General features: G+C 56.4%; 1 protein-coding gene across 2 annotated transcripts in view; it reads left to right on the top strand.

Annotated features, from left to right (window-relative positions):
- The first annotated feature begins 568 nt into the window (after positions 1-568).
- The window catches only part of PIK3R3 (phosphoinositide-3-kinase regulatory subunit 3), a 319,548-nt gene continuing 304,180 nt past the window's right edge, over positions 569-15,936 (top strand). The window contains exons 1-2 of one of the 2 annotated variants that reach the window (XM_054038177.1): positions 569-664; positions 1,201-1,977. In XM_054038177.1, coding sequence (XP_053894152.1) covers positions 1,668-1,977 — 310 coding nt within the window. In that variant the 5' untranslated portion in view covers positions 569-664; positions 1,201-1,667. Of the gene's footprint in view, positions 744-1,200; positions 1,978-15,936 lie in introns of both variants that reach the window. The other variant, XM_054038176.1, reaches the window with a different exon arrangement.

A 15,936-nucleotide genomic window follows, 5' to 3' on the forward strand; every position in this document is an offset into this window, starting at 1 on the left:
CAGCTCAGCCCGGCCCAGCTGGGATTAGCTCCCAGAGCAGACCCAGGGAAGCAATTCATCTAAGGGGATTTGGGTAATCCCCAGCTAATCCCCTCCCCTGCCCCATCTACCTGTGCCTGACCCTTCTCTCTGGGTCAGCTCCTTTCGCTTCAGCTCCCCTCCCACCCCGGGGTCGTTTTTCTCTCCTCCCTTCCCCTCTCCCTTCCTCCCCTCGCTGTAGCTTTCCCTCCCCTCCCTCCGCCTTGTCTATTTTACCCTCCAACGGGGTCTAAGGCTCCTCCTCAAACCCAGAGCCAGGCCGTGCCCGCCTGCTTGTCACACCCGCCTCGCTTTTACACTCTCTCTGCGCGGCTCATTCCCTCTCCCGCCCCACGCCCGGCTCCCTTCTGCCGCAGCAGCGAGGGGACCTACCTCGGAGCCATGTCTACTGACATCACCCTCCAAACGCGGTGCAGCCGTGTAAAGGGGGGCTGAGGTGGGGGAGCGGGAGCACTGCACGAAGGACCTTGCCTGGGAATCTCTCCCCCCGGGAAGGGGCGGCTGGGGGCGCGGGCGGAGACTTGGCAGCTTCCCGGGCACATCTTTCCCTGCTCTCCCCGGCTGGCAGGGAGCCCCGGGCGGCTGCAGGCGGCAGACGGAGCCGGGACACGCCTGGCACCGAGTGGTAAGAGGCATGCACTTTTGCAGGAGTTGCGGCCCCACGGCGGAGTTGTGGCAGCCGGACGCAGGCTGCGCCGGTAGAGGTATGCCCGTGGCATGGCTAGGCGCGTGTGTGTGTGTGTGTGTGTGTGTGTGTGTTCGGGGGGCGGGGAGCCGCCGTCTCTCCATGTGGCTCGCTAGTTTCTGCTCTTAAGAGCTGTGCACACTGGCGGTGGTGGGCAGCAGAGGAGAGGGGCGACGAACGACTGACTGGCTTTGCTCCGAAATGCCTGGCCTGGAGCCGGATGCTGCGTGGACTCGCTTCGCTTTGACTTGACGTGGGTTGAGTGGTCCCCGGGCAGTTGTGATTTTTGAAATGTCCCCCCCTCCCCTTCAAACCCCCCCCATCTCTGCGTGTTTAACCCGATCCTGGCACGGCGCTTCGGCTGCCCTCTGGAGGGGTGTTGTGCGCAGGGAGAGGCGGATTAATGACTGGCCTATGGAGAGAGGGCACCGTGATGATTTAAGCATTAATACTCTGTCTCTCTCTCTCTCCCGCAGGGATGGACCGGGCAGGCGGTCGCTGAGACGGCGGGATCCCGAGCAGCGTTGGCCGGGAAGACGGAGGGCGTCTGGGCTGGCGGGCGTATCGGGAAACGTTTGATTGCACCCGAGCTGGGGGAGAGACGGGCGACCGCAATCTGCTCCCCGCGCGCAGAGCTGGCAGCGGGTGGCACTGGGATTATTATGGATGGCTGGACTGATGGCTGCATGCTCTTGACCCCTCGGGGCTGCCTCTGATCCCCGCGCTCCCGGAGTGGGAGGCTGGCAGCCGGAGCCGCGACTCTGGGGGTGCCCGGGGGGAGAGTTAGACATTCTAGGCACAGCTCTACCCACCTCTTCTCTTCGCCCCCCACAACCCACCTCTGATCCCAGCCCACCGCCCTCTCTCAGCCCCTCCCAATGCCCGCTGGGCCTGGCGGAGAGCACGTGGCGTGCGAGTGACCCCTTGCTGCCAGCTTCCCGCCATGGCCTCGTCGGACGGGCTGCAGTACCGTGCGCTCTACGAGTATAAGAAGGGCCGGGAGGAGGACCTGGCGCTGTGCCCCGGGGACCTGGTCACCGTCAGCAAGGCAGGACTGCTGGGCGCTGCCGACTACAAGGAGGGGGACGAGAGAAGCCCCAAGGGCTGGCTGAACGGCTTCAACGAGCGCACCAAGGAGCGGGGCGACTTCCCGGGCACCTACGTGGAGTACCTGGGCCCTGTGAGGATTGTGCCCGCCGGTCTCAAGGCTCGACCCAGGCCTGTGCCCCCCACCCCCACCAGCCAGCTGTGGGGTGAGTACCAGCTGGGGATGGGGGGGGCGTGTGTGTGATGAGTGTGCTCCCCTCCCCCCGGATAACGGTCTCTCAAAACTCCTTAGAGCAGGGGGCGGCTGTTGTGGGGAGCCACCCACAAGGCCCCGGGCTAAGGTGAGCCAGCCTGCCCTGAGAGCCCATCTCCCAGGGAACGCGAGGACCCCCTGCCCACACACCCCTTCCTCTTTGGGGGCAGGGCTACCTTCAGCCAGCTCCCATGGTCTCCACGTGGGGGGAGGTCAGACAGCTGGGCCCCAAGCCCCATGGGCTCTGTGGGGCAAAACGGGCCCCTGCCCCCAGAAAGCGGTTGCTAGGCAAGCCGTCAAGCACGCCTCCGGAGGGGGGAGAGGGGAGCAGGGTGGGGTACGTCCCTCCAAGACGCCTCCTCCAAGCCCGGCTTTGCATGTAGAAAGCGGGGGCCGGCTGGACATGTGGCTCTGGGTGGTTGAGCCCAACTGGGCACATGGCTCCTAACCGGCGGCGGAGGCTCAGGGGCGAGTCGGAGCGACGGGAGCCGGCTGGGAGCACGCTGTGCCGGGGGCGGGGGCATTCGCCTGGAGTCCCGCCTGGGGTCCCACAGTCAAGGTCTGTTAGAGGCCTCGATCCTGATCGCGCGCTGACTCTCTACGGGGTAGGGCTCTGCTGGCCTCAGTGGTGTTGCTCCTGACTTACACCGGCCTGCATGAGATCCGGTTCGGGCAGGGTTGGCTCATGGAGCAACTGGCATTGGGCCACTGGCTGGTGTCACGGGTGACTTTGACTAACCACCAAAGCTGGGGCAGGATGGCGCTGCCAGCTCCGCTGTGGACACCCGGTTGTGTGGTATTTGCCAAGTAGTCCTGCCTCCCGATCCTCGGCAGAAGAGACTGGGGCTTCCTTGACACCGGGGGATTTAAGTCATCCAGGGCCCTCTGGATTCTTGGGCTGCAGTTTTCCTCTGGGAAGCGGGGTTACCTCTGTCCCAGTGGAGACACACGCCAGCCCCGGAGGTCAGATCAGGTCAAAGTTTGGGGGGCTCGGATCTGGGAGGGGGGACGCGGTCGGTTTTGTTCCGAGCGTGTTGCAACGTATGCACCGAGCCCGTTGCTCCTCTGAGCCAGGCTGGCCAGCGAATCGAAGGCTGAATGAATGGGATCATTTAGCATGCGTTCTACAGCTCAGTGGAGCGTGTCCGGATTCGTACCGGTGACAAACAGAAACTGGCAGCACGGCGAGCGATCCCAGGAGCCAGGGGCTAAGCGCCCCTCCACTTCTGCAGGCGATCGGGCGCAAGAGCTGGTAGGGAGGCAGGGGAGAAAAGGTCCCATAGCATGCTACCCTGGGGAGCCAATAGACAGATTGAATGCCCAGCTCTCAGCGAGGCAACTGGTGCAGTGGGTCGGACAGGGCATGCAGTGTAATGCTGTCAGCTTGGTAAAGCTCTTTGAGACCTATAGCTGGAAAGTGCGGGGTGAGAGCGAGTTATTGCAGCTGGGGGGGAGCACAGAAAGGAACATCAGGAGCTGTACGGTCTTAACCGATATGCCCCTATGAGAGGTGTGGCTATAGAGGTGTAGGATTTCCTTTCAGGGACCCACCGATGGCAGAGGGAAGACGGTGTGTTTCTCCCTAGCTTAGCGTTTTCACTGTCACTTGCTCTTTCCTCTCCCCCTCTTTTCAGCCTGCCAAAGTGACTGCCAAACTCATTTCTGGTGTAATTAGTTGTGTAACTTATCTGTCCTGCCTTCATTTCCTGTGTCTTGCAACTTTAAATCTGAATCAGCTCCATGCAGATTGTTACAGAGGTGCGGGTACACGCTGTGCTCTCACCGGAAGGCTTTATATTTGTTCTTTCTTGATCGGTTGCTAATCAAAACTCATTCTGACTTGGAAATACATGGCTGCTCTTGGTGTACGGAGAACCCATAAATCCTGAACGTAAGGTCAAAGGAAGCTGTAGCAAGACTCTTGTCTCTTTTCACGGAGTCCCTTAAAAACAGGAGGACGTTTCTAGCTAGGGTGCTTGCTGAGTCGCAAATGTGTAAATATTTGTAAAGACTGGAAACTGATTCTTCAGCAGTGAAGTCCGATGCCTCTGTTCGTTGCACGACACGGGTGGATTCTCAGGTGGAGTGTTCTTGGGTCAGGTTTCTGCATTAGCAGTGTCCTTCTCTGTGTTGTATTTGAATGAGGATGCCCAGAGTATATGGCCTGATTCTGCCCACGCTTGGGCCCGGATAAGTCAGGAGTCACTCTGGAGAAGTCAATGCAGTTCCGTAGCCTGAGAGGAGAACTCAGTCTGTTGGGGAAGAAAATTAGATGTGTTGTTGTTACTGCAGCTTGATCATTGCTATGTGTGTGATTGTGTTAGAGACCCCATTTGGCTGCCCACAGGAGAGGGGAAGGGATGGAGAGGAAGGCTGTGTGAACATAGCACCAGTGTTGCAGGCAGATCAGAGTGTCAGACCGGCTGGGATTTTTTTTCCCAAAAGCCAAGCAGTTTTATAAATCTGTTTAGGTTGCAGGGTCTCACTGCTGCAATGGTTCAAGGCATGAAAGCTCTGGCTAACGTCGCATCGCTCTGACTTTCAGATTATGCAACTATTTTTGTTGGAGGGAGGAGGGGTTAAGGCAGTGGCTTTCAATCTTTCCAGATGACTGTACCCCTGTCAGGAGTCTGATTTGTCTTGCGTACCCCCAAGTTTCACCTCATTTACGACTTGCTTACAAAATCAGACGTAAAAATACAAACACGTCACAGCAACACTGTTTCTGAACAATTGCTGACTTCATCACTTTTACTATATAATTATAAAATAAATCAGTTGGAATATATGTATTGTACTTACATTTCAGTGTATCGTATATAGAGCAGTATAAACAAGTCAGTGTCTGTATGAAATTTTAGTTTGTACTGACCTCGCTAGTGCTTTTCATGTGGCCTGTTGTAAAACTAGGCAAATCTCTAGATGAGTTGTTGTACCCCCTGGAAGACCTATGCAGACCCCAGGGATGTGCAAACCACTGGGTTAAGGCACCAAGCTGGGACTCAGGACACCTGGGTTCAATTCCCTGCTCTGCCACAGACTCCCTTTGTGACCTTGGCCATGCCACTGAGCCTCTCTGTGCCTCAGTTTCCCATCTGCAAAATGGAGAATAACAATCCCCCCTTGGTCTGTCTATGACTATAAGCATAACGCCAGCCGACCCCGGTCATCGGTGGGCGGGATCGAACCTGGGACCTCTGAAGTTTAGTGTATGAGTCTCTACTGCATGAGCTAAAAGGCACCTAGATTAGCTAAAGGGGGACGTCTTCAAACTTAGGTGTCTAAACTGAGGCACTTAACTTGGGGGGCCACTTACCTCCACACCTGACTGAAGAGGCCCTGCCTGTCAGAGGGGCCCAGCACACGCAGCCCCCACTGACTTAATCTTTAAAAAACGCCGAGTACAGCTCGGATGTGGGTGAGCCAAAACCTCTGCTTGATCGCAACCCGTCGGCAGTTACATAATGCACCCGAGCAAAAAGGACCAGCCTGGTTCATTCTCCTCTCTGCCAGGACGCGAGAAAGGAGAAATCTCTCTCCGGGCATAAGGTCGGTCCGCTTCCTGGCTGGGATCTGTGCTGGGGTTTATTCCGATCGACACAGCGTGACCTACCCAAGGCTGAACTCTCCCAAGGACCGGCTTAGTATCTCCAATCCTCTGGCGTCTGTCTGCCTGGCTGGTGTCTCATGCGGGGATTTCGAACTAGGTTAACAAAAGGGCTTGTGTAGTTTTGAAGCGTGCTGGAGCATTAAGCAGTTTTGCTGATTGGAATGTCGGTTTCCTTCCTTCCTTGCCACCTCCCTGAGCTCGGTGAGCGAGCCCTGTGTTCAGAGGGCTGGGCACAGCATTGCAAAGTCACGGGGGTGGCTGGGAGCAAGGGGTGGTAGCAATGCCCCATATGGCGCTGCAGGATCATGCCACGCCTGAGATGCCCACAGAGAACATGATTGGTTTAAAGGAGGATTAGCCTCCGAGGAGTGACATGAAGGGGCGTCCTCATTGGCATTTTCTATTCCTGACTATTAATGCTGCAAACGCCACCTGGGACTGGCAAACCCACCTGGCTCGCCGCAGCCGCAGTGAAACTTCTGCGATAGGAATTGAGCCGGCCGTTCTGTTGGCGATGCACCGGGCGCAGCACGGAATCCAGCTCGCTCTCCTGGAGCAGGCTGGGCTGTGCAGGAGTGAAGGGCCAAATTCAGCCATGCCCTGCCTCCTCGCAGCCATTTACCCCGTGCAAAGCCAGTAAAGCCGCTACCGAACCAGGGTGGCAGCATTTTGCACCTACTTTGCAGTCATGTAAGCAGCCACACCCGGGGCCGGGCAGTAGCGGATTGAGCCCAGTTTGCACGCTGACACAGGGAGCCGTGTTTGTAGAGCTGTCCGCTCACTCTTTATTTTTTAAAGCGATCGCCGTTAACTAGGGTGACCAGACAGCAAGTGTGAAAAATCGGGACGGAGCTGGGGGGTAATAGGAGCCTATATAAGAAAAAGACCCAAAAATCGGGACTGTCCCTATAAAATCGGGATATCTGGTCACCCTACCGTTAACCCAAAGACTCAGCCGGACCCGGAAGTGGCTGCAGAGGGAATTGCCCTAAATTAACATTTGACAGGTCGCCATCATTCAGGACTACATTCCAGCCTGTTTCTGTGGGATTTCTACCCACTCCCCCAAGAATACAGTTCTCCTAACCTCCAAAGGCAACTCCTGTAGGGTTCCCAAATACACATCTGGGTTGAGTTTCTATGGAAAATAGCTGGCGACGGTTACAAATACCGAGACTTCTTAAAAGATGACAGACAGCACGCTGGGTTGACAGGCCTGTCAGAGGATGAAAGTCCTCTCTCTCCATACATCACCGCAGCACCTGAGCATCTCGTGATCCTTACCATAGTCATCCTTGCAACACCCCTGTGAAGTGGGGAAGGGCTATGGCCCGTCTCCCTTCCTCAGATGCTTGATCTGAGCCATGCAGAGTGTCCTTCTGACGTTGCATCATCATAACGCATGCATTGGGACATTGCATCAAGAGGCAGCCGATATGACATTGCAGCTCTCCGTCCTCGCCAAGTGGGCAGCGTCAGGACCTGCACCAGGATTTTCTGTGGCCAGCTCCACCCTGGTGTGGTATCTGCTCCCCTCCATCCTGGTTGTTCAGAGGGAAGGGTGTCTAGTGACTCTCCTGTTTCATCTCCCCTACCATGCCTGGCATTTTTACCATGCTGCCGTGCCAGTCGCCCTTGGCAGAGATCTAGGTAAAGCAAGCAGCGCGCCGAGCTAGCCTGCGTGCTCCAAGCGCTGCGCATGACTCTAGATCCATAGGAGGGTGTTGCTGCCTTGTTCGATGTCACTCCATGTTGTACAGTGGGCTGCCTTTCATATGGAAAGGGCGGTACGGAATCACAAGGCGTGTCCTGGGTCAGCAAGTGCTGGGCCAGTGCAGAGCTGTTACTGACAGAACAAGGAGCAATGGTCTCAAGTTGCAGTGGGGGAGGTCTAGGTTGGATATTAGGAAACACTATTTCACTAGGAGGGTGGTGAAGCACTGGAATGGGTTCCCTAGGGAGGTGGTGGAATCTCCGTCCTTAGAGGTTTTTAAGGTCAGGCTTGACAAAGCCCTATCTGGGATGATTTAGTTGGGGATTGGTCCTGCTTTGAGCAGGGGGTTGGACTAGATGACCTCCTGAGGTCCCTTCCAACCCTGATACTCTATGATTCTAAAGCTGTCTGTGCCACGCCTGCCTTCATTCTGCCCTGCTCTGCTCCACGGTCTGTCATCTGAAGGACGGGTTTATTCAGTGAACGTAAGCAGATCATGGTTCTCTGAAATGCCTTGTTGAACTTCAGTCAACAATCCTCGGCTTGAGGATCACAGGTGAAGAGCACCTTGTGCCTCTGCCATCTTTGAGCTGGGCTGGGCGGTTTTCATCTTCTGGAGAAGGATCAATCCAAAGGGGCAAGGACAGGGCTGCCCGGGGGGGGGGCAATTTGCCCCAGGCCCCCGGCCCCGGAGGGGCCCCCACGAGACTATAGTATTCTATAGTATTGCAACTTTTTTTTATGGAAGGGGCCCCCAAAATTGCTTTGCTCCAGGCCCCCTGAATCCTCTGGGCGGCCCTGGGCAGGGATGCCGCTCACCACAAATATTCACAGTGAGAATGTTTGTGGCATTTGACCATCGCCAATTCTCCCTAGTGACTTGATCCACGTTTGAACCCAGGCCCCTAGACATGAAAGGCTCATAGTTAAGGCTACGTTTTAGTCACGGGTATTTTTAGTAAAAGTCATGGACAGGTCACGGGCTTTAAAGAAAAATTCACGGCCCCATGACCTGTCCATGACTTTTACTATATACTCCCGTGTGACTGGGATCCAAGGGGGCGGGGCTGGCAGAGAGGGGCGGCACGTCCAGGTATTCGGCGGCAATTCGTCGGACGGTCCCTCACTCCGCCTCGGAGCGAAGGACCTCCCGCCGAATTGCCGCCGCAGATCACGATTGTGGCTTTTTTTTTTTTTTTTTTGGCTGCTTGGAGCGGCCAAAACCCTGGAGCCAGCCCTGCCGGGGGGCCAACTGAGGTCACTCAATTAGGGTGAACTGCAAAGAATGGGGCAGACAATCCACAAAGCGGGTGGATATTCCAATACTTAGATTTACCAAGCCAGCATAAAACAGCTTCCTTATTACCTCACTGGTTACTCAGCAGTCCAAACAACGCAGTTTCCTTAAAGCGATCCAGCCTCAGGCCTCCGTCCAGGTACCCACGTCAAATATGCTGAGGCTTACTGAAATCTTATTCATCGTGTAAGAAAGTTCTACCAGTCCCAAAGGATCGGACACGTTGCCGCCCAGGTTAATGAATGTTGTCCATGGGGCTTTGGCTTTCTGCCCTGGGCCCCAGCAAGTCTAATGCTGGCCCTGCTTGGCGGCCCCCCCTTGGGGGCCCTGGACCCCTGGTTGAGAACCACTGCTTTAGACCAAGCAGCTGGGAAAATCCTCTTGGTGCTGTAGCTCCAGGGCTGTATCCCAGTTGTGAGGTTCTTACCAACCGCTCTGGGACTCGTTCCCTCCGCCGAAGCTGCCTTTGTCCTTGCTGCTGGCAGTTGTCTGAGTTTCACTTCATTAGGTGTAATTGGGTTTTCTCACTCCTGGCTGGACAAACACGAGAACTTACTTCACTGCATGACAATTTATCAGAGGGTGCTTGGTAATGAGGGCCGCTGACCTTCAACTGGGGAAAGGGAGAGGAGAAAATGGGCTGCACGCGCAGAATTTTAAACAGCGTTTGTTTCCCTCATGCCCATCCTGAAAGTGAATTCACAATCCCAGTACCTGCCGGGACGCGAGGGGCTTTGTTTTTCCTGCAGCAGCTGTTGGTGTGGCTGCTGACTGGGAAAATGCTTTGCTTTCAGTGCTTGAATTCCGGTCTGGGAAGGTAAGTCAAGGAGGGGGATTTTCTAAAACCCTTTGCTTGCCAACATGTGTGAGTGACAGGCTGACGCACCGGGGATCGAACCAGGGATCTCCAGACTAAAAGCGGGAGCTAAAGATCTGTCGCTGGGGCTGTAACAGAATCCTGTTGTCTGCGGAGTGGGCACACAGAGGGGCCCTGTAACACTGGCCAGTGGGGTACACGTCTGCAGTTAATTTTTTATGCTGCATGTACTTAGGGACCAGCTGGTTCCATAGAGCGGAATTGCCAGAGGAAGTATTTCATCAGTGTCACCAGCTTTGCATTTCACTGCAGTTGGCAGCGGCTCAGAGCTGTTACCATCCACAACTGGCCACCTTGCTGAAAGGCGAAGGGCTGCTCCGGCCCATGAGACCAGATGCCTCTCAGCTGAGGTGGCCCTGTGGGGCTGAAGCCCTTCGGGTTGTGGTGGTGGCAAAGGGAGGAACCCGGGTTTGTCTCCTCGCACTGGACATTACCTGCTCCCCCAGCTCCATCACTGAAAAACTAAGGCCCAGCTTTTGATCTGCATGGGAGTCACTCTGGATTTATCGCAGGAGGAATGAGACCAGAAGCTAGCCCAGAACGTCTGCACGTACCTTCTGCTAACGACTTTCTGGTCCTCGAGACCTTGTATCCCAGTTTTTCAGGCCGCTCTTTCATTTGCCATCGACGGTTGTGCAGTAGGAGTACAGTTTGCTTTGCCGAACACCCAGCCAATGATCTGTCTTGCCCCTTGGCTCCCCCTCCCCCGGAAGGCGAGGGTAGGACCTGAAATAGGCTGGGTCAGAGGGGTCTTTATTTAACAAAGCTCATGTCTGACCGGAGACAGACTAACGCTGTTGCAGTATCCACAGCGTTGTGCGTACTACCGTTACATGTTCGTACAGCGCTTCGGTGATGTACATTAGTGCAGGGGGTCAGGTGGGGACCAGCTGTAATACCCCCCCACCCCTTCTCCCCTGAGCAAGTCCCCTCAAAGTGACCATTGCACATATAGTATGTGTGTATTTGCCCAGAGTGGACCATGCATATATGGACCTATTGTGCTGATGATTGCCCGGGGAAGTGTAAAACACACAGCCACGCTAAAAAAGTATCCAGGATGTCTTAGAAATAATGCCTAGATTTTATATGCCATGGTTAGCCTTTAATTGATGTGAACTTATTGCTGACAGAACTTAGTTCTGCCCGAAAATGAAATCTTCCCAGCAGGTTTGCCTACATTTATTTTTTGTAGGTGGGTGTGTTACTCTGCGCCCTGTGCGACAAGCTTGGGTCCAGTCTAATGTGAGCGTTGGCCTGGGGAGAGGTTAATCGAAGACCATGGGAAGATCCTCCTTTGTCTGTTGTTGTTTATTTGTATTAGAGTAGGACTGACAGGGCCCCCCCTGTTGGGCTAGGTGCTGCGTAACCACATTGCAGGCTCTTTGGGGCACGGATTGCTATTACTGTCTACACGGACAGGGCAGAGAGGTGAAGTGACAGTCATCTGCTGAGTGTATGTTGGCCTGGAAAATCCTGAATCTAAGCTCAACTCCTCAACTGGTGTGAGTCCACCTAGTGTGCCGATCAGTGGAGTCCGGCTGAGGATCGGACCCTGATCCCCCTTTTGTGCGCATTAACTGGGAACAGTTGTCCAGTGGTTCTCTGCCTTTTCCGCACCAGGGGGATTCTTCTCCCATCTAGTATGGACGTCCCTTCCTTTTTATAACGTGGGACGGGCTGGATTCCTGTGCTTGACCCTGAGGCTGGGAACCCGGGGCATACACCATCGCCACTAAGCTATGGCAAAAGGCGTTTGTGTGTAACCCACCATTTGCTGTGGGTGGCTAGACCCTATGGATCTAAGCACAAATCGGGGCCAGGCACAGGGGTGAGGATCAGGGCCAGGTACGGGCACAGGGGTGAGGATCAGGGCTGGGCACCGGGGATGGGCACGGGGGTGAGGATCAGGGCCAGGCACCGGGGATGGGCGAGGGGGGGAGGATCGGGGCCAGGCACCGGGGTCGGGCGCGGGGGTGAGGATCGGGGCCAAGCACCGGGGATGGGCAGGGGGGTGAGGATCGGGGTCAGGCACCGGGGTTGGGCGCAGGGGTGAGGATCGGGGCCAGGCACAAGGCATGGACATGAGGATCGGGGCCAGGCACTGGGGACGAGTGTGAGGATCAGGGCCAGGCACTGGGGGACGGGTGTGAGGATAGAGGCCAGGCACCGGGGTCGGGCAGGGGGGTGAGGATCGGGGTCAGGCACCAGGGACGGGCGTGGGGGTGAGGATTGGGGTCAGGCACCGGAGAAGGGCGGGGGGGTGAGGATCGGGGTCAGGCACCAGGGACGGGCGTGGGGGTGAGGATCGGGGTCAGGCACCGGGGATGGGCAGGGGGGTGAAGATCAGGGCCAGGCACCAGGGACGGGCAGGGGGGTGAGGATCTGGGCTGAGCAGCAAGCGTCTCTGGAAGAGTCAGGGATGGAGGTGGGGAGGGGAACGCAGCACTTTGCAGCGCTCAGCGCCGGTGATGTTGCAAGCTGACTTTGTGGCAGTCTCTGAGGGAGGCTGCTAAGGTGGATTTCCTTGGAGTTGAGTTCCCGCATCTCGTAAGCGCACGAGGCGTTGAAATGCCGGCTGGTCTGGGAGTGGACACGGCAATCCGAGATCTCCCCAAGCACTGCCCTGCATTTGTGCCCTGAGTTGGCCTGATCCCAGTACCGTGGAGAGGTGCAGGCGGGTAAAAGATAAGGCAGTTAAATACTAAGCCACGTAGCCTCCTCTCACCTGGCTTTGCTCACCTTGCCTTCTGCCGCTGTGCAGACTCGGCTGTGAATTCTGGAGGCATCCCCCTTAAATGACCATGAGCCCTGGTGTATTCACTCTGCAGCCCACTAGCTTTTCTCCCACCCACCCCTTCGGCCCTTCTGTTTGGATCTCACTTGTGATCGGCTTGAGGAGTGGAACTGGAGGAGCGGGGGCCAGGTTTCGGGGGGATCTAGAGCGGTCTGACACCAGGGGGCTTGGGAATGCAAGGCCAGGTCAGGCAGGGGGCTTCTTGCCCATTAACCCGAGAGCCTCAGCAGATAACGCTGGCCTCTCGGCTCGCTCAGCAAAGCTCTCTCTGCTACAACTCTGCCGGCCTCCCACAGCGCTCAATGGCAAATGAAAAAACTGGGTTCCCCTATGACCGATGGGCCGTCCTGCCATCTGTTGGATACTGACAGCATCTTTGCTCTCCTTCTGGGGTGGGCGAAGGGACCTATTACTCTGAGCAAGCTCATTTCACTGCCGCACCTGCAGCTCCTTCACTCCATGCTCCAGCCTCTGCAACTTTCTAGTCACACAAAACTGAACACCCTAGCCCCGCCCCTGCCCTGAGGCCCCACCCTTGCCCTGAGGCCCCGCCCCTGTTCACCATATGCCCCTCCCTTGGTGGCTCGCTCTCTGCCACCCTCACTCACTTTCACTGGGCTGGGGCAGGGGGTTGGGGTGTGGGAGGGGGTGATGGATCCAGCTGGGGGTGCGGGTTCTGGGGTGGGGCTGGGGATGAGGGATTTGAGGTCCAGGAGGGGGCTCCAGGCTAGGGTGGGAGAGGAGAGTTTTGGAATGCGGGAGGGGACTGCGGGTTGAGACAGGGGGTTGGGGTGCAGGAGGGGGTGAGGCCCCTGGGCTGGGGCTGGGGATGAAGGGTTCAGGGTTGTGGTGCAGGGGGGGTATGAGCTCTGGGCTGGGGGTGCGGGCTCTGGGCTAGGGCCGGGGATGAGGGACTTGAGGTGCAGAAGGCTGCTCTGGGTTTGGGGGGGGCTCAGGGTTGGGGCAGGGGTTTGGGGCTCAGGGTTGGGGTGTGGACTTACCTTGGGTGGCTCCCGGTCAGCGGGGCAGGGCTAAGGCAGGCTGCTTGCCCGTCCTGGCACCGCGCTGTGCACCGGAAGCAGCCAGGTCCTTGTCACAACCCCCACCGTGCGCGTCGAGGGCTGTCTTTCTAGTCACCGGTTTGCCTTCCTGTTTCTCAGCAGCCCTGTAGCCAGCCAGCAAACATCCCGATAACCCGGTCCCCTGCAGCGTTCATAGGTGGTCCTAGAGCAGCCCCAGGTCTGTCCCAGGCCACACCTCTGCCTCCCAGTCCATTCACCAGCTGTCTGCAGCCCGATCCCCACCAGTCCATCCTACTGCCCCCCTGCCTATGTCCACCGACTAAGGCTTCTGGTTTAAGCTCTGGCTGTGGGCAAGGCGGCTGTCTGGACTTCTTGATGCTCACGCTGATGAAGGGAATTTGCAGCCAGGAGGTAGAGGAAGATGGGGAATGATTCCGCCCGGCACACAGTAGCAGTGAGCTTGTTGCTCTGCCTTGGTGTTTCTAGCCGACGTTGCATGCGTTGTGCTCCTGCCGTTTGATACGTGGCCTGGGATCGTCCTCATCTGCTAAGCAGGGACAGGGTAATAAACGATCCACAAAACAGAGGACGAGCCCCAAAGAGCTTGCACTGTAGGAGGCTGGTAAATAAACAGGCCCCGGCGAGCGACCCCCAGCAAGCAAGTCACATACAGAGCTGTTTTGATCTTAGATTTCTTTAAGGATTTCTGTAGCTCGCTAGTGTCCTTGCGGAATCCACCCCTGAATGAAATAGCTCCAGGCCAGGGTTGACTTCCAGCGGCAGAGAGGGCTCTGTGCTTAACATGTGCGTGTGCACACACACGTGTGCCATTGCATTTCAAACAATAACAGCAACAACCGGAGCACAGAGCTACCTCCTGGGCCGCAGTCAGGAAAACGTTGCTCCCGCTTCCCACTGCGTCCTTTTCCTCCCTCCTAGTCGGCCGCGCTGGTTCTCCAACGTGTGACGGCTTTTGGCTAATGATGCTCTTCCCTACTTATGCCAGTCTGTCTAAGGCTGTTTGTCTTATTAATATTGTTTGCTTTAGTGGCCAGGAGCAGCATAGAGACAGGGGACCTACCCTTCGCTTCTCCTTTTTGCAGAGCGATACCGTTAATATCTTGGGAAGCGGCATGGCTTAGTTCAGCAGTTCTCAAACTTTAGCAACCTGGGGACCCCCATTTTGGTTTTAAAAAATGTCGCGGACCCTCCAGGCCCCCCTGCTCAGCACCAGCCCCTGCCCCCACTCCACCTCTTTCCACGCCTGCAGCCTTGCCCACAGCCAGAGCTTAAACCAGAAGCCTTAATCGGTGACATAGGCCGGGGGGCAGTAGGCTGGACAGGTGGGGGATCTGGCTGCAGACAGCTGGTGAATGGCAGCTCCCTCCTCTCTACTTGCTGAGCTAAAAAAGTCACATGGAACCTTAACGACCCTATTTGCATGAGGTGGCAATAGGGGACAGTCAACATTTAAAAGGGGATCTGAAACAATCAAGATAGCAAGAAAAAATCCCAGCTGGGGGAAAGGCTGCTGTTCCGACTTGTTGTTGGTCATTGACTGGGTCATTCTATTGGTCCCAGTGCAAACTACGGGCTGGGGGGAGGCAGTGGATGGGAGGGAAGGGCCAGCGGTGACCTATATAAACAGAAGAGAGGAAGCCTGGATAAGATCCCTGCCTTGCCTTCCAAACCGTTGCAGGTTCCCGAGCCCTTTTCCCCCTTGACCTGTCTCGGGCCGTCTTGCTTGGTGTTGTGGTGGTCTCGAGTGATGGGTGGATGGGAGCTTTGTGGGGGAGATGCACCGCGGAGGCCAGCTGCAAGGGGCCTGGCTTGGAGCGCCCCAATAGCGGGGACTGGGTGGTGGTGGGAGCTTTGGGGAAGGTCCCAGTGGAGATGAAGGGTTCTTGATCGCCAGTCCGTCTTGGAAAGAGAAGACGCTGCCTCCTGCGAGAACTGCGCAGAGCGGCTTTGCTACCTCAACTTCCCAAAGACTTTACCATGGAAAATGCAGTTCAATCCTCATTGAATTTCCTTCCTCCCATTTTAACCAGACATGTTGGGAACCTGGGACCTTAGGCACAAACCCTCTGTCACCTGAGGTGAGGGAGTAGCTCAGCTCAACTCCACTGAGGGAGTGGCAGTAGTAGGTTGTTATCCTCTCTGCTCGGGGATATGGCACACAATACATTTGGGGTATCCCACCCCCCCCCCCTTTGCAATGCAGTAGCTAGGGTTTGCCTTTGGTAGTAGTTCATCACTGGACTCCTGGTGGACTCTCCAGGGCAGAGGCCACCTGTTCATTGCGTGCGTACAGCTCCTAGCACAATGGGGTCCTAATCCCAGACTGGAGCCTCTAAGTGCTACACTAATGCAAACAGTAATTCTCGTCTCTTCTCATGTATTTACTCAAGCTGCTGAAAAGTACTGTTCTCTGCAGACAGGGGTAGAGAACAAGCTTAGGTTGACACAGCACCTTTCACCCCGGCATGCATTATGGACAGATTGTGCGTGTGTACGCGGCTTCCCCCCTGCTTAAGTGCAGCTGCTTCTGGGGTGAAGCACAGCAAGTTTCCTAGGACACCACAATGCTGCATA

This window comes from Malaclemys terrapin, chromosome 8 (genome assembly GCF_027887155.1).
Source record: "Malaclemys terrapin pileata isolate rMalTer1 chromosome 8, rMalTer1.hap1, whole genome shotgun sequence".
NCBI classification, from domain to species: Eukaryota; Metazoa; Chordata; order Testudines; family Emydidae; genus Malaclemys; species Malaclemys terrapin.